General features: G+C 41.9%; 2 gene segments (V, D, J or C); both read right to left on the reverse strand.

The window, feature by feature from the left end:
- LOC138608405 (Ig kappa chain V-III region MOPC 63-like) overlaps nt 1-3,575 on the reverse strand; it is a 6,576-nt gene extending 3,001 nt beyond the window's left edge. Inside the window, 2 exon segments of the V gene segment in view lie at nt 3,052-3,382; nt 3,490-3,575. Coding sequence covers nt 3,052-3,382; nt 3,490-3,541 — 383 coding nt within the window.
- LOC138608618 (Ig kappa chain V-III region MOPC 63-like) overlaps nt 1-5,899 on the reverse strand; it is a 33,890-nt gene extending 27,991 nt beyond the window's left edge. The window contains 2 exon segments of the V gene segment in view: nt 5,386-5,700; nt 5,808-5,899. Of these exon segments, the coding sequence occupies nt 5,386-5,700; nt 5,808-5,898 (406 nt within the window).
- Nucleotides 5,900-19,291: the final 13,392 nt, after the last annotated feature.

Below are 19,291 nucleotides of genomic sequence, written 5' to 3' on the forward strand. Positions count from 1 at the left end.
TTCAGCAGGAAAGCATTGAAACAATGTACTTTTTATTAAAGGTTCTTTAGGCCTGCGCAGACGAGCTTGCTGCTGTCTTCACTAACATCTTTAATCTGTCCCTTGCACATGCTATCGTCCCACCCTGCCTTCAATCAGCCATGATCATCCCAGTCCCAAAGAAGCCTGCTGTCGACAGTCTAAATGATTACAGACCCGTCACTCTCAGTCCCATTGTTACAAAGTGCCTTGAGAGACTAGTACTGAGGCATATTTAAACCAGCCTCCCTCCCACCTTCCACCCTCATCAATTTGCAGACAGGGAAAACAGGTCCTCGGAGGATGGCATCACCTTAGCTCTTCACACGACACGAGAACCTCTGGAACACAGAGGGACCTACGTTGGGATGCTTTTCACTGACTACAGCTCCACCTTCAGAACAATCCTACCAGACATACAGATAAGGAAACTGCTTCACCTCGGCCTTTCCGCTCACCTCTGACCCTGGATTATGAACTTTCTCATAAATCACCCTCATTCTGTCAAGCTCCGCCCCCACCTCTCCTCCACCCTCACTCTCAGCACTGGTTCCCCACAGGGCTGGAGCTGAGCCCACTACTGTCCTCACTTTGTTATGTTACTTATAGAGAGGCCCAACATGAATCACCATGAGTAGCACTTAGCAATATTCGGCACATTGGCAGAAAAACTTCCTTTTAACAGGCAGAAACCTCGAACAGAACCAGACTCATGTTGAACATCTGAAGAGACTGGACAGGCCGAAAATGGGATAGAAGGAGATGCAGGATAGAGACAGGCAAAGAGGCACCTCTGGGACCTCCCTTGGAGATCCTGGCTCCTTGTCCCAGTATATTAAGCCCACCATCACAAACCTAGGGGTTAAAATGGACTCTGATCTTGTGCTTGACAGTCAGATCAGGGCTGTCGTTAAGTCAAGCTTTTTCCAGTTGTGGCAGTTGGCCAAAATAAAGCCAATTCTTCCGAGGCAGCACTTTGAGACAGTAATCCACGCCTTTGTCACCACTCGGCTGGATTACTGTAATGCACTGTATGTGGGGGTTAGTGGGTCCTCCATCGCCTGTCTCCAGATGGTACAAAACGCTGCTGCGTGTCTTTTAACTGGCACACGTAAACATGAGCATGTTTCCCCCATTCTAGCCTCACTCCACTGGTTGCCCGTACATTTTAGGATCCATTGGTCCTGCCCCTTCCTACCTCTCTGAGCTGCTACACCCCTATACACCCACCCGTGCTCTCAGGTCAGCCGATCAGCTGCTTCTGAGTGTGCCAACAACTAAGCGTAAGCTCAGAGGGGACCGTGCCTTTGCTGTTGCGGCTCCAAAACTGTGTAAAAGATCTGCCTCTGCACATTAGACAGGCCTCTTCACTGTCTGTTTTTAAATGTCTCCTTAAAACCCACCTCTTCTCCTTGGCCTTTGACACCTTGTAAGACGTTGATTGTATTTGTATTTTATGTCTATTTTATTTTATTTTTATTTTTTTATCTCTTTCTATTTATTTATTTGTATCTTATGCCTCGTGTGAGCTGTGTATTTTGTGTCTTTTATTCTTCTGTACAGAACTTTGGTCCTCTGTGGTTGTTTTAAAGTGCTTTACAAATAAAGTTGGATTTGAATGATTCTGCTGTTTAATAATGGATCAATCAATGAATCTGACTATTGATTAAACATCTTTTAACACCAATCCAATCTGAATTTAGGTTCATGCTTCTGGACAAATTGATGTAGAAAAAATGTCTTTGGTTCTAACAAATTAAACACTACAGAAACAAAATAGTTGCATCGCATCACTCAGACATTAAAGATGTAATAAACATTTGATGAATACACTTCATGTATTAAAAACATTGAGGTGAAAAAAACACTAAAAAACAACAGAAATATTTGATGTTTTAACCGAAACCTAAATCATTTAAGGTTTTATTTGTTGCATGATAAATTTATGAATTAATGAAGTAATGAATGTGTGTTATGTGTTATGAATGTGTTAACGATACTTTGTATGAGTAGAACATGAATGCAATTTGTTGAGAGCTGAAATAATGTAGTTGATTATGTTTCACTTGGACAACAGTGTTCTGCAGATAAACTGTTGTAGTCGTGAATTTCAGCAACGTTTTTTATTATCTCTTTTTTATTCACTGAAAATGTATATATATCCTAAAATATATTTATTTTTAAAAAGTCCAACTGTATCCATGACAACAGTGTTACTGTGGTATACCTACTATACATACTTAAAGACCCCTCTCACCCTGGTCACCAACTCTTTGAACTGTTGCCATCGACAGAGCTGCCAAAACACGAACCACCAGACTCAGAGACAGTTTGTTTCCAGCCATCAGCACACTAAATGAACAAAATATCAAACAATGTTATTTACTTCCGCCACTCTACCATCCACGAAGCACATTTCTGCACTTAGACACTTTTATATTATATATTTGTATTCTGATTCATTGCTGTCCTTTGTCTTTAGTTTTTTATGTTGACAATGAATCACCAAGTGTCGCTACCAATTTCATTGTATTACTGTACGATGACAATGATGATCCTGATATAAGTATTTAAGTTTCATATTTTCATACGCTGAAACATGAACTACATCAGGTTTCTCTTTACAATTATGTTCTTGTGTTCACTGAGATGATCTTATATATAAAATATAACAACAGTGGAGGAAACTTGTCTGTACGTATGAAAGATGAGTGAATGCAGCAAAAACCTGACTGATCAGATTTGGGAATGAAAGAAAGGAGGATGAAGACATTCTGATGTAAAACAGGATGTCGTCTGCAAAGAGGCAGATTTTCTGATGTATGACTGAATTAAAAGATGTTGATGACCTTCCTCAGGAGTGAAAGCATTAGTTACATTTTCAATATGTGATTTTGTATAATGTGTGTGTGTGTGTGTGTGTCCTCAGTGAAGTGTATCCGTCTCTGCAGTAGCTTCCAGCTGCAGCAGTCAGTTCAGTTTCTGTTCAGTCTGACTTAGGGAGGTTTTTGTACGACGCTTTTTCACTGTGTGAACACATACTGACTGTTGATGCTGTGAAGACTCTGACAGTAGTAAACTGCTGCATCATCAGCCTGGACTCCACTGATGGTCAGAGTGAAGTCAGAGTTTGATCCACTGCCTGTAAAACGACCTGGAATCCCTGATGCTTGATAGCTAGCACCATATATGAGCAGTTTAGGAGTTCCTCCATCTTTCTGTTGGTACCAGGCTAAGGCATGGTTAGTAGGGTTGCTGCTCCAACTAAAAACATCCTGACTGGTCCTACATGTAATCCTGACGGAGCCTCCCACAGCAGAGCTCACTGCTGCAGGCTGAGTCACTGTGACCTGGCCTCTGGACTCTGAGGATACAGAGACAAACACATAAAGCAGCGTCATGGTTTTGTCGGCTTCATTTCAGAGGGACGGATGTTCATAGAGGAGAGGAGTTTGATTCTCTGGACTTTACCTGTGAAGCAGCAGCAGAGGAGAGTCCAGATGAGGACGGAGGTCAAAGTCATGTTTTTGATGAGGAGGATTTCTGTGGCTTCTGTTGTCATGAAGGACAGCTGTCAGTCATCCAGTGTTCAACTGTCAGGACTATAAATGCAATACAATACAATGATGCAAAGTGGCTCTCTATGGAAATGCTCTGACTGACTCCAGCAGGGACTCTGCTTCTGATTTCACCCTGCTGCTGCTCTCAGTCTGCACTGTTGTCACGGCCTCTCTAGTTGGTTCACTCTTCTGTTGTGTTGCTCTCTGTCTCCAGGGCTGCAGACCTAGTGGCAGGCTAATCAGGAGAATGGGACACACCTGGGCCCGGTGTGCCTCATGTATTTAAGCCAGAGCAGCAGCCAGTCTTGTGCAGACCTCCTGTCACCACACAGCTTTGTGGTGCTGTCTCTCTGTTTTGCATGTTTGTCTGTTGCTATTAAAATTGGTAATATTTATGTGTAATTTAGCCATAATGATAAAATCATAGCAATGTAACATGTTGCTTTAACATGACTACAGGCTACAAAGTGAAGGTTAAAGGACCTTTGAGGACATGGATATGAAAAATCAGGATGAACTCTAAAGACACGTTCACAGTGACTCTTCTCTTGTCCGTTAATCCTTCTCTGTTATTCATATTGAAGAACACAACTTATAATAAGAAAATGTTTATTACACACAGAGATGATTAAAAATGTTCATCTAAGCCAAGAATCACGCGTATCGTTGATTGTCAGGGGTCAAAGGTCTTCACCAAGACTTTAGATTTTTGAAATTGTTTAGTTTGCCTTGTCTTGATATTTGATGAATGAAAAAGAATAATTGGTGGTGAGTTGGATCAGATAGCGGAGGAGGGGCTGCCACACAGACTTAGTAAACCTAAACATGTAGTGAGGATGAACCGGGAACATTTGACGGAGGACCCTCTGCACGAGGTCTTCAACTCTCTCCTCCAGAAGAATTTCTGGTGCATCCTGGGGGATGTTGAGGACATGAAATGTTCGTGGGTTATGTTCAAAGCTTCCATGTGGAAGCGGCTGTTGCAGGAGTTGTCGCCACAAGGCCATCGGGGCCTGTCGCGGCGGGAACATCAGAACCCACTGGTGGACAGCAGAGGTGAAGGAAGACATCAGGCTGAAGGAGGAGGCCTTTCGGGCTTGGTTAGCCCAGGGGTCTACAGAAGCAGCAGACATGTACCGGGTGGCCAGAAGGGCTGTGGCTTCAGTGGTTGCGGAAGCAAAAACCCGGCTGTGGGAGACGTTCGGAGCGGCTATAGAGAAGGACTTACGGTTGGCCTCAAGGAAGTAGTGGCAAACTATCAGACGACACAGGAGGGGGAAAAAGGGATTGGCTCAGGCTGTCTTCAGCAGACGTGGAGTACTGCTGAACCAGACTGGGGATATCGTCAGACGGTGGAAAGAACACTTTGAGGAGCTCTTGATCCCAACCAAAACGTCTCTGATGAGGAGGCAGAGTCTGAAGATCCTTGGGAAGCCTGATCTATATCCTTGGCAGAGGTTGTTGAGGTGGTCAAGAAGCTCCTCAGTGGGAGACAGATTGATGAAAGAAGCTGTGATGATTATGGTCATTTAATTTCCACCACAATATATGTTATTTTTCAGATCTTTGTGATTCATGTTCACTGAAGGTTACAGCAACAATGATGTAAAGTTGAATCTGTGATAGTATATGTTTGTAGTGTGCGTGTGCGTGTGCGTGTGTGTGTGTGTGTGTGTGTGTGTGTGTGTGTCCTCAGTGAAGTGTATCAGTCTCTGCAGTAGCTTCCAGCTGCAGCAGTCAGTTCAGTTTCTGTTCAGTCTGACTGAGGGAGGTTTTTGTACGACGCTTTTTCACTGTGTGAACACATACTGACTGTTGATCTCGTGATAACTCTGACAGTAGTAAACTGCTGCATCTTCAGCCTGGACTCCACTGATGGTCAGAGTGAAGTCAGAGTTTGATCCACTGACTGTAAAACGATCTGGAATCCCTGATTGTCGAGTGCTAGTATACTTAATGAGCAGTTTAGGAGTTCCTCCATCTTTCTGTTGGTACCACTGTAAACAGTAAGCGCTGTTACATCCATGAACATTCCGACTGGTCCGACATGTGATGGTGACGGAGCCTCCCAGAGCAGAGCTCACTGCTGCAGGCTGAGTCACTGTGACCTGGCCTCTGGACTCTGAGGATACAGAGACAAACACATAAAGCAGCGTCATGGTTTTGTCAGCTTCATTTCAGAGGGACGGATGTTCATAGAGGAGAGGAGTTTGATTCTCTGGACTTTACCTGTGAAGCAGCAGCAGAGGAGAGTCCAGATGAGGACGGAGGTCAAAGTCATGTTTTTGATGAGGAGGATTTCTGTGGCTTCTGTTGTCATGAAGGACAGCTGTCAGTCATCCAGTGTTCAACTGTCAGGACTATAAACTCTCCCAGAGCACTGGAGCATGGTGCTGCTGATGCAAAGTGGCTCTCTATGGAAATGCTCTGACCGACTCCAACAGGGACCCCTGATTGGGTTATGTATGTTTTGGTTATGTAACTAATATTATATATACTGAGCAAACTGACACACACACATTCCCAAAGTCAGAGAGCCGTGTCTCTACAGTGAGAGTTTTTTGGACGGCGGCTCGATGAGTTTGTGTCGCTGTGGTGGACTTTTGGTGGAGGAACCAGACGGCATGTTGGACATAAGATTCTGCACAAATACTAAATTTAATGTGTAAAGGCATTTTTAAGTTCAGCACTCTGTTTGAAGTTGTCTTTTTTTAAAGTCATAATATCTTGGTTCAGAGCCATTTCATTAAACACGTCTTCACACATTTCTGCATACTGATATTCAAACCGCTTCAAGATTGTTCTGCCTTCACACCGTCGACAGCCGTGGCTGGAGGCATTATGTTTTCCAGGAGTCCGTACATACGTCTGTCTCGTTCCTGTGAACACGATTTTCTCAGAAACGCCTTGAGGGAATTTCTTCAAATTTGGCAGAAATGTCGTCTTAGACAGAAGAGTTATCTGATTAGATTTTGGTGTTCAAAGGTTAAAGGTCAATGTCACTGTGACCTCATGTCCATTCTATTCTTGTGAATGCTATATCTTAGGAACGCCTCGAGGGAAAATTGTGCACAACTGTTCACTTGGAGTCAAGGATAAACCGATGAGATTTTGGTGGTCAAAGATCAAAGGTCAAGGTCACTGTGACCTCACAAACCACGTCTCTGGTTATAACTCAAGAATTCCTACACTAATTATGTTTCAATTACAACGTTACAATGTTACAATTTCATTTAACAGACGCTTTTGTCCAAAGCGACGTACATCTGAGAGTTAATCCAACACAAGCAACGATCAAGACAGGAGGGAACGAAGTCAGTAAGAGCCAACAAACAGCTTCAAGTGCGATCGGACACTGGTGCCAACAGGCAGTGTAGAGGACGTTTTTTTTTTAAAATTTTAATAATAATCTTCATCAGCAACATCAGCAAGATGAGTATAGTCATCATCATCATGAAAATCCTAGTCAGCATAAAACATTATTAAGTGAAATTATATATGATCATCTGTATTAACCTGCTTGTTGAAAGAGTTTACATAAAACTGATAATGATAAAAATGTTTTAATAAAGTTAGTGTTGTTTGTGTAAATTGTTTGAATGACATGTTTATAATGAGGTTTGTTTAGTTCTGTTGTTGTCTTTCAGTCTCTGTGCAGCTGTTGACTCAGATCAGTTCCTCTAAGCTGAGGGAGGTTTTTGTACGACGTTGTATCACTGTGTGAACGGGAAGCTGTTACCCTGCTGACAGTAATAATCTCCTGCATCTTCAGTCTGGACTCCTCTGATGGTTAAAGTGAAGTCAGTTCCATATCCACTCCCACTGAAATGATCTGAAACTCCAGACTGACGAGTTGTAGCATAGCTAATCAAGAGTTTGGGAGATTCTCCAGGTTTCTGAAGATACCAGTCGAGGTTGGTATTTATGTTTGAACTGGCTTTACATCTGATAGAAACAGTCTGTCCTGGAACAACAGACTGAGCTCCAGGAGTTGTGATTGTGATCTGCATTTTTGATGGGCTTAATTATATTTCAAATGTCAAATGGAAATTTAGACATTTAAAGCTGCCACGATATTTTGGTCAAGTTTATTTCCTGAAAGTAATATTTTAGTTTGTAGAAATAAAGTTCTTAAGTTAGTAATGAGGAAATTTTAATCTTTAAAAATCAGCATTAAAAAGTTAGATTAAACTTGATGTAAAATGAATAAATAGTATTTAAAAACAGTATAAATGGAATGATTTACAATTGGCATAAATATGATTAAAATTGTAATGACTACATTTAATATTTACCATGACATGAGATTGATTATGCTAAATGAATGATGGCTTCAACATGATTTAATGAAGATGATTTTCAATGAAGAGATTTGAATGTTACCTCATCTGATTGAATTGACTGATTAAATTAACATGATTTTATGTTTCCTTTTTTCTTAAATCAAATCAAATCAAATCAAATTTTATTTGTATAGCGCCAAATCATAACCAGAGTTATCTCAAGACACTTTACAAAAAGAGCAGGGGTCCGTTTCAGAAAGCGGGTTTAGTGAAAACCCCGAGTTTGTTAACCCTGAAATGAGGGAAACCTTGGGTTTGCCGTTTCAGAAAGAGAGGAAACTTTAACTCTGAGTTGGTTACTATGGTAACTGTGTCTGTGAACCTAACCTGGTCGCGAGCAGGTTTTCTTCAGGAAACTCAGAGTTTCGTTCTGTCCCTTCCCTCTAGAATATAAAACCCTCATTGGACTTCCTCATTCATTCAGCCCGTCTCACGCGTGTGTTTGAGCCGTTACAAATTAAAAAAAAAAAACGTTGCGTCTCTGTGCTGCTCTGACCTCTTTGCAAAAGTCTTTTATAATTATGATTAAAAAAATCAAAAGACAAATCTGTGTCAAAGTCATCATTATTAGATTTTCCACCACCACTGCCGAGAGCGCTCAGATAAGACGGCGTAAGTTATTGGACTTTTTTTTTAAAAACACAATTCAGTTTAATCAACATAAATTATAATGTATGTGAAGTCAGCATCATGTTAGGGATGAAGCTAATGCACATTAAAACAGCCACTGAATGATGTTTCATTAGTTTAATATTTAAAATAGGATTGAAGTGAGGTTCAGCCATGAGCCGGTTCTGCCTGAGCCGCACCTTTGAATGATGTTCTGGTATTTTATTTTCAACTGCTTCCATGTACATTTTTCTCCCGCTGGATTGCTCCTAAATTAAGATACATTTTAGCTTCCGGTCGTGATAAAGTATTAAATAAATAGACCAGTTCAAACTTGCACATTTACTCGAGCAGCAGTTTCTTCCCAGTTAAGGACTTAGAACATCTGAAGCATCAACAGCAGACTTCAGTAATGTGACTCGTAGAAGCGAGTGTTGCTCGTGCTGTATGGCGTGGCTGTGAAACGGACGTGAAGGCATGCTGCGGCCGGCCTGCAGCCATGAGGACGCTGAAGATGACACAGATATTTTACGTGACAGATGCTTGCCACAGATGAATTACCAGACACAGCATTATTTGTGATAGGGCGTTTTCTGCAGCGCAGAGTCGTGGAATACACATGAGGTTGAGAGCAAACATAAGCTAGCCTACTACCGCTTCCGACATGAACTGAAAAGGTGAGCGTTCACAATGATCGAGCTGAAACAACAAACTCTCTGCGGAAGAGAGGAGAACAGATTTAAAATTTGACAGCATGGGGATGATTGGTCGACAGACGTTGAGACTGAATCTGGTTGGTTTAGTACTTTAATAGTATACGCCCATAATCAGCTGATCACCAGACAGGAAGGACAAGAGAGAGAGAACGTGACGTGAATGAATGATGCTAATGAATGTAGGAGTAGGAACAGTCTTCCTGGTTGAACTTACGCGCAGCTACATTAAAACATGTTTATACTGTTTTGACCAATTCTCTCTGATAAATCTATCATCATCAGTTTTATGTAAACTCTTTCAACAAGCAGGTTAATACAGATGATCATATATAATTTCACTTAATAATGTTTTCTAAAGTTTTGTAAGATTATTTCTCTAATTAATCTGAATCTATCAACATTTTTTGAACATGATGATTAAATTAATATTCAATTTAAAAAATTAAAAAAATTAAGAAATAAGATTGTGATATTTTCTTGAAGCATGTTGAGAGTCTTCTTCTTTATGTAAATAAATTCAAACTCATTCCAAGTCTGACTTCACAACATGAACTAGTTATTCTTTGAATCACACACAGGGACACTGTGTTTTTATTCTTTTATCTTTCTGTGATTAAACTCTCTTTATTTAAATATTCATCACACCTAAATGTCAGATCTCAGTCATTTTGTATCACTTGATGCTGATGATATCCTGCTTTATATTTCTAATCAATTTTCTGACCTGTTTAAATTTATTCAAAGAATTCATTATTTCTTCTTACAAATGAAGGACTTACAACATCTGAAGCATCAACAGCAGACTTCAGTGATGTGACTCGTGCAAAACAGAGAGAGACAGTTCAACACAGTGCAGACTGAGAGCAGCAGCAGGGTGAAACCAGAAGCAGAGTCCCTGTTGGAGTCGGTCAGAGCATTTCCATAGAGAGCCACTTTGCATCAGCAGCACCATGCTCCAGTGCTCTGGGAGAGTTTATAGTCCTGACAGTTGAACACTGGATGACTGACAGCTGTCCTTCATGACAACAGAAGCCACAGAAATCCTCCTCATCAAAAACATGACTTTGACCTCCGTCCTCATCTGGACTCTCCTCTGCTGCTGCTTCACAGGTAAAGTCCAGAGAATCAAACTCCTCTCCTCTATGAACATCCGTCCCTCTGACATGAAGCCGACAAAACCATGACGCTGCTTTATGTGTTTGTCTCTGTATCCTCAGAGTCCAGAGGCCAGGTCACAGTGACTCAGCCTGCAGCAGTGAGCTCTGCTCTGGGAGGCTCCGTCACCATCATGTCGGACCAGTCGGAATGTTCATGGATGTAACAGCGCTTACTGTTTACAGTGGTACCAACAGAAAGATGGAGGAACTCCTAAACTGCTCATTAAGTATACTAGCACTCGACAATCAGGGATTCCAGATCGTTTTACAGGCAGTGGATCAAACTCTGACTTCACTCTGACCATCAGTGGAGTCCAGGCTGAAGATGCAGCAGTTTACTACTGTCAGAGTGCACACTACATCAATAGTAAGGATGTGTGCACACAGTGAAAAAGCGTCGTACAAAAACCTCCCTCAGTCAGACTGGACAGAAACTGAACTGACTGCTGCAGCTGGAAGCTACTGCAGAGACTGATACACTTCACTGAGGACACACACACACACACACACACACACACACACACACACACACACACACACACACCACAAACTTGTATTTCATTGATTAGTCTAAAACTCTTTACAATTCACAGGACATACGTCCGATCTCATCTCATCTCCAAGGACATGATCATGAGCTCATCTTCAGCACTATAAAGTCTCTCACTTGGTCCTCTCCCACATCAAACTTAGACGTGTCTTCATCTAAATGTGAAGAATTATTTTAGTCCTTCACACATAAAGTTGAAAACATTGTTGCCCCCACCAGAGACCGGGCTGTCTCTCTTGTCTGCTCTGCCCAGTTAAACTGTTTCCAACTGATCTCCTTGGCTTCACTCAGGAAGAATGGTTTTATCATGAATTCGGCCACCTGCCCCCTTTACGGAGTCCCAAGTCATCTCTGTAAGGAGGCCTTTGACTTTATAAGTTCCAGCATCCTTTGCATTATAAACAGCTCTCTGTCCTCTGGTTCCATTCCCTCCTGTTTCAAACACTCCAGCCCATTCTAAAAAAGCCCAACTTAGACCCTGGATTACCTCATAACTACCAACCCATCTCAAAACTACCCTTCCTGTCCAAGGTCCTAATAGTCCAAACTGTTGCCACGTCTTGTCCAAAAAAACATCCTGGATCATTTTCAGTCAGGTTTTCAGACGGCTCACAGTACATGGTCTGCATTATTGAAAGTCCATAACGGCCTTCTTCTGACTGTCGAATCTAGAAACTGTTTATCCTGGTCTTACTGGACCTCAGTGCCGCCCTCAGCACAGTGGATCACGCCATTTTGACCGACCGTCTCAAGCATTGGGTTGGGGTTTGTGGCACTGCCTTCAGCTGGTTCACCTCAGTGCCACAAGGCTCCATCCTAGGCCCATTTCTCTTTTCCATTTATATGCTGCCAATAGGCAAAATCACACAGAGGGACCTACGTCGGGATGCTTTTCATTGACTACAGCTCCACCTTAAGAACAATCCTACCAGAAATACAGATAAGGAAACTGCTTCACCTCGGCCTTTCCGCTCACCTCTGACCCTGGATTATGGACTTTCTCATAAATCGCCCTCAGTCTGTCAAGCTCCGCCCCCACCTCTCCTCCACCCTCACTCTCAGCACTGGTTCCCCACAGGGCTGGAGCTGAGCCCACTACTGTCCTCACTTTACACATTTGACTGCACACCCACCCATGCCTCAAACTCTATTATAGAATTTGCGGGTGACACGACGGTGGTTGGACTCATCTCAGGTGGGGATGAATCCACCTCCCAGGATGAGGTCCAGACTCTGACGCTGTGGTGCTCTGTAAAATAATCTGACCCTGAACACAAAGAAAACCAAAGAAGTCACCCTGGTGTTCAGGAAACACAGAGCTGACCACCCTCCCATCTTTATCAACAGGACTGTGTGGAAAGACTGCACAGCTTTAAATTCCTGGTGACCCACATATCAGACAACCTCTCCTGGTCAACCAACGTCACAGCTGCCGTGAAAAAGGCTCAGCAGCGGCTGCACTTCCTGCGGGTCCTGAGGAAAAACAACTTGTGTGGAAAGCTGCTGCTGGCCTTCTACTGCTCCGCCACAGAGAGCATCCTAACATCCTGCCTCTCAGGGTGAAATGTGGGCTGTTCAGCAGCTGACAAAAAGCACTACAGAGGGTCGTTAACACAGCACTGCAAATCATCGGCTGCCCTCTTCCCTCACACCAGGATATTGCAGACACCCGCTACCTCTCCCAGGCAAAGAACATTGTCAAGGACTCTCCTCACCCCGGCCACCACCTGCTTGACCTCCTGACCTCAGGGAGGCGATACAGGTCAATTAAAAGACGAACCACTAGACTGTTGAACAGTTTCTGTGACATTTTATTTATTATACAATATGTGCAATATATTTAATATGCATGTGCAATACTAATGTGTGGCAATTTACATCAATGCACTTTTACCTGCCTTGACTGATTTTAATGGTGACAGACAAACATGCAAAACAGAGAGAGACAGCTCAACACAGTGCAGACTGAGAGCAGCAGCAGGGTGAAACCAGAAGCAGAGTCCCTTCAGGGTGAGACTCTCTTCTGAAAACTTTGCTTCAGGATGAAGCCAGTTTCACCTCAATGATGTTCTGCTGTGATGAAAGAACAATGAAACAAGCAGCATCTACTGTCTTACATCTATTCTCCATGATCAAGAAAGTTCACTTCTTTGTTCAAATGTTAATCGTCTTTCTCCAAACTGGATTTGTCTCAATAACTCTTCTCCTGTTTTTCATGTTTTCCAGGTTCTTCAGGTGATATCATCCTGACTCAGTCTCCTGGAGCTCAGTCTGTTGTTCCAGGACAGACTGTTTCTATCAGGTGTAAAGCCAGTTCAGGCATCGGTACCAACCTTCACTGGTATCTTCAGAAACCTGGAGAATCTCCCAAACTCTTGATTAGCTTTGCTGAAACTCGTCAATCCAGAGTTTCAGATCGTTTCAGTGGGAGTGGATCTGGAACTGACTTCACTTTAACCATCAGAGGGGTCCAGACTGAGACTGAAAGACAACAACAGAACTAAACAAACCTCATTATAAACATGTCATTCAAACAATTTACACTAATAACGCTAACTTTATTTCAATCAGGAGAGACTTCATTAAGATTGAACAATTATTTATTTACAAGTTTTGAAAGAATGAAGATGTTGAGAGGCCGAGAGCAGGATAGGATACCCCCCAAACAATAATGTGAAGAAAAGACAGGAGAGCCATACGACCACTCTCAGTGATGCAGGCCTTACCTTACAGGCAGCAACAGGATTCTAACAAGAGTTAAAAGAACATAACACAGTAACATGAATAATTGATTGCCTTATTAAGACAATTAGACATTCACATTCACCTTGATAGCCAGCGATTGACCGTGCATGAGTGAGGTCAGGATAGACCTTTGACCAGCGATTGCTGAATGAGGTACGATGACCTTCACTAGCTTGAAGAGGTCGTGATGACTAAATGTAGAAATGCTATTGATCTTTACAAGAGTGTGGGATTACACATTCCATAAATAATAACCTTAGATTGATGAAGCTACCGTGAGAACTTCATACAGAGTAGGATCTGTATTTAACATGAGAACAAGGCAAACAGAATTAGATGACAGCCCGTGCTGGATTGTTTAGGGACCAGGCAACTTGAGAAGTGGCCGTGTGTTCAGATAAAATGAAGCGAATGTCACACCAGATATATCAGCGAAATAAACTGCGTCATTCTTGGTTCATAACATCCCCTTGTATCTGTAGTCATTGAACTTTTATTTACTCGGCCGTAGTAGATTACTGTTTACTCGAGACACTTGCAGAGATGGAAAAGCAGCTACTAGCTCCGCCTACCCTCTCTGGCAGACCAACCACTGCTGGGTGATGGAAGACGCGTTACAAACACCCAGTCCATAATAATACTATATACTGCAGAAACGAAGGCTTTCATCAGTGGGCCATAGGCTCAAACACATTGTGTTACCTCATTCGGCATTTGCGGACTTAAAGGACATTTATTTACATGAGAATCTTTGAGAATGTTACTTTAACTTAGCTGAATAATACCATCATGATGCAGATTAGTAAAATTAACACGTTAAGTCCATTCTTACATCAAGAGAAGAACAGCTTTTAAGGCGCTCGTTTGTTGAAGAGGTCGGATCCATCATTCTGATGCCTTCGAGAAAGTTGGAAATCTAAGCACTGAACGGCTTGGACGGCATGGTCATCAGAGATGTCTCAGCTTCTAGATGAATTGTTTGCTTACTGACATGCAGGTGTATGTTGATAACGATAAATGAGAGCTCAATCTGAAGCGAATTGTCAGATGATCACAGATGGGAGCTGGATGCAATAGGCGGATTGCGATCTGCTGCTTTTGCATTCGCACAGAGGGCATTCCTGCAGACGAACCCGCTGATAGGTGATTGTTCAAGGAACTCGGACTACAAACAAACCATGACGAGATAAGACCATGTCCTACTAAAATCATGCTGGAAAGAAACTAGCCTGATGACATATTGTTACGCATCTTCCTGCAGCACAAACTTCTAGTAATGCCTGACCCAAGGTATGAGTTAAACTGCTGACACAATATGATATTAACTGACTAAGTGACTTGTGCATATATTTCTCTGATCGTATAGAGACATGCATGCAAAATACTGCTTGCCATTTTATGAATGTAGAATCTAAAAAGATGAGATGATGATTAAACCAATGAACATGAAGGTGATGAATGCATAGATGAATTAATATACCATATACATGTGAATAGTCATGCTGATATTTTTTTATTATTTATTTTTATATAACTAAGGAATGCACATTTACTTTATTAGTTAATGCACGCGTATTTATATCAGTGTCAGACTTGTACTCGAGACAGATTTTATGTACTGAGTATTACCACTCAGTTTGACAGTGCTTCTCACTCCTCTGCTTAAATCGATTCTTATAGCTTACTTAAACAGAACTGACCAAATACAGAGGCTATTTGATTGTTATATGTTTCCCCGTCAGACAGGGGAACGCTGTGTGATGACACCCTAAATGAGCACCTCTGACTAAAACTGTGATAAATACACGCCCGAATGCATGAAATGCGTTTTTAACACTGAGCCAGGTGATACGACTGTTGATGGAACTTTTAAAGAGAAAGGCCACAGGAAATAACCGCGTCAATTTAATGCTGTGAAATTTAGTGCCTGAAACTTGCGCTGAGCGGCTGGAGCTCTTGTGACCGGGATTAACCTCGCAGGCGGAGGCCGTGTGGATCCGATGCACGCCACACTCGCGCCTGCCCAGCCTCACTGTCACAATGGCGTTAACTGGAGACTTATAATTAAACCACGGCAACCCCCACAAGTTTATTTCACCTACTAAATAATGAGTCCTGTAATTAAATAATGATGAGAAAGCTGATAGAAAGTGTCGCTGCATGCAACACTGAATGAGGCAGATAAAGAGAAAAACGATAGAATGATTATCCGATTATTTTTCCTGAAGCACAAAGTCCCTGAATTATTATAAGGGAACCAGTCAATGGCAAAAACATACATAAAAACATATATTGTTACCTTTCTGGATGTGAGCGATCATAACACATCAGATGAGAAGGTTAGCAGGACGTTTCCTGTTACCTGAGTAAAGCAGGAGCTGCTGCCAACAAACTTGCCCACCTGTGAGAGGCTGAAGCGACAGAAGCCAGTGTTGCTCGTGCTGTATGGCGTGGCTGTGAAACGGACGTGAAGGCATGCTGCGGCCGGCCTGCAGCCATGAAGACGCTGAAGATGACACAGATATTTTACGTGACAGATGCTTGCCACAGATGAATTACCAGTCACAGCATTATTTGTGATCGGGCGTTTTCTGCAGCGCAGAGTCGTGGAATACACATGAGGTTGAGAGCAAACATAGGCTAGCCTACTACCGCTTCCGACAAGAACTGAAAAGGTGAGCGTTCGCAATGATCGAGCTGAAACGACAAACTGTCTGCGGAAGAGAGGAGAACAGATTTAAAATTTGACAGCATGGGGATGATTGGTCGACAGACGCTGAGACTGAATCTGGTTGGTTTAGTACTTTAATAGTATACGCCCATAATCAGCTGATCACCAGACAGGAAGGACAAGAGAGAGAGAACGTGACGTGAATGAATGATGCTAATGAATGAATGAGTAGGAACAGTCTTCCTGGTTGAACTTACGCGCAGCTACATTAAAACATGTTTATACAGTTTGATCAATTCTCTCTCTGATAAATCTATCATCATCAGTTTTATGTAAACTCTTTCGACAAGCAGGTTAATACAGATGATCATATATAATTTCACTTAATAATGTTTTCTAAAGTTTTGTGAGATTATTTCTCTAATTAATCTGAATCTATCAACATTTGTTGAACATGATGATTAAATTAATATTCAACTTAAAAAATTAAAAAAATTAAGAAATAAGATTGTGATATTTTCTTGAAGCATGTTGAGAGTCTTCTTCTTTATGTAAATAAATTCAAACTCATTCCAAGTCTGACTTCACAACATGAACTAGTTATTCTTTGAATGACATACAGGGACACTGTGTTTTTATTCTTTTATCTTTCTGTGATTAAACTCTCTTTATTTAAATATTCATCACACCTAAATGTCAGATCTCAGTCATTTTGTATCACTCGATGCTGATGATATCCTGCTTTATATTTCTAATACATTTTCTGACCTGTTTAAATTTATTCAAAGAATTCATTATTTCTTCTTACAAGTTAAGAACTGACAACATCTGAAGCATCAACAGCAGACTTCAGTGATGTGACTCGTTGGTTTTCTGTTGCTATGCTTTTATCATTATGAGTAGATTATATACCAAATATGACCAATTTTAATGGTAACAGACAAACATGCAAAACAGAGAGAGACAGCTCAACACAGTGCAGACTGAGAGCAGCAGCAGGGTGAAACCAGAAGCAGAGTCCCTGTTGGAGTCGGTCAGAGCATTTCCATAGAGAGCCACTTTGCATCAGCAGCACCATGCTCCAGTGCTCTGGGAGAGTTTATAGTCCTGACAGTTGAACACTGGATGACTGACAGCTGTCCTTCATGACAACAGAAGCCACAGAAATCCTCCTCATCAAAAACATGACTTTGACCTCCGTCCTCATCTGGACTCTCCTCTGCTGCTGCTTCACAGGTAAAGTCCAGAGAATCAAACTCCTCTCCTCTATGAACATCCGTCCCTCTGAAATGAAGCCGACAAAACCATGACGCTGCTTTATGTGTTTGTCTCTGTATCCTCAGAGTCCAGAGGCCAGGTCACAGTGACTCAGCCTGCAGCAGTGAGCTCTGCTGTGGGAGGCTCCGTCACCATCACATGTAGGACCAGTCAGAAAGTTTATGGCTCAAGCTACTTACACTGGTACCAACAGAAAGATGGAGGAACTCCTAAATTGCTCATTTCCTTTGCTAGCAATCGAGCATCAGGGATTCCAGGTCGTTTTACAGGCAGTGGATCAAACTCTGACTTCACTCTGACCATCAGTGGAGTCCAGGCTGAAGATGCAGCAGTTTACTACTGTCAGAGTTATCACGAGATCAACAGTCAGTATGTGTTCACACAGTGAAAAAGCGTCGTACAAAAACCTCCCTCAGTCAGACTGAACAGAAACTGAACTGACTGCTGCAGCTGGAAGCTACTGCAGAGACGGATACACTTCACTGAGGACACAGACACACACACACACACACACACACACACACACACACACACACACACACACACACACACACACACCATACATAAAGGCAAAATGGGACAATTAAAGAGAAGACTCATGACCTTTGACCCCTCCTGCACACTGACTCAGTACCATTTCAACCTCATAATTCAAAGAAAACACAAAGACAGATGATCATCTGAGAACTTATAAGGTCCAAACAAAGCTTTACATCCTTTAAATGTTATGTTTTTATATGTTAGCTCGCATATATTTGGCTCCTCACTGAAGTTAAATGTCCAAAGATGAAGCTGTGAGAACTCTGTTATCACTTCAGCCAGTTGGTAACATCTGTCAGTCGTCTGTTTCTGCAGTAAAACCATCAAACAAGATAAAACAGTGGAGCTAAAGGGCTAATTGTTGTGCACAAAGTACATCAAACTGAAACTCTGTTATTCCACAAGGAGACTGGACACGTTCCAAGATGATCCATTATTCCAATGAAAGTGTGATTAATGGATCAGGTACTTTGACTCAGGTGATGAGTGAAAGAACAAAGAGTCTCATTCATTTCTAGGTCCATGCTCAACACAAAGTTACTACCATCTTATTCTGTGAAGCGTCTCCCTCGTACCTACTGTGGCACACAGTTAATGTTGTTATTATGAGTTGATCAGAGTCTCTTCAGAAAACATGAAGCGTTTGATTTCTTAAAATGCTTTTTCTTTGCTGTGATTTTATATGACTAAAAATGAAGGAGATAAAGGTCTCAGACTGGAGTCACAGTTTTTATATGAAGAGTTGTTCCCTTTTTTATTACAGGACACAAATAACTCACAAACACCTGTTTATTGAAAATTCATCTCAGTTTTACATTTTATGAAAAAAATGAAAAAGAACCAACACAGAAAAAATACCAAACATGTGACTAACATGTCCACAAATCACCAGGGGCCTCATGTACAAAGGGTGCGTACGCACAAAAACGTGGCGTACGCTCTTTTTCACGGCAAAGTTCAGATGTATCGAGAGTGAAATGATCGTGGAAATGTGCGGTGCCTCACACCAACTTCATGGCTGGCGTACGCACATTTCTACAGCTGTTGATCCTTTGGCGACATTTAGAGGTGATGCTGGGAAATGTGAAAACAAGTAGTCCTCAG

This window comes from Semicossyphus pulcher, unplaced genomic scaffold (genome assembly GCF_022749685.1).
Source record: "Semicossyphus pulcher isolate SPU_LCO1_2020_fin unplaced genomic scaffold, fSemPul1.0.p SCAF_5, whole genome shotgun sequence".
In the NCBI taxonomy this organism is placed as follows: Eukaryota; Metazoa; Chordata; class Actinopteri; order Labriformes; family Labridae; genus Semicossyphus; species Semicossyphus pulcher.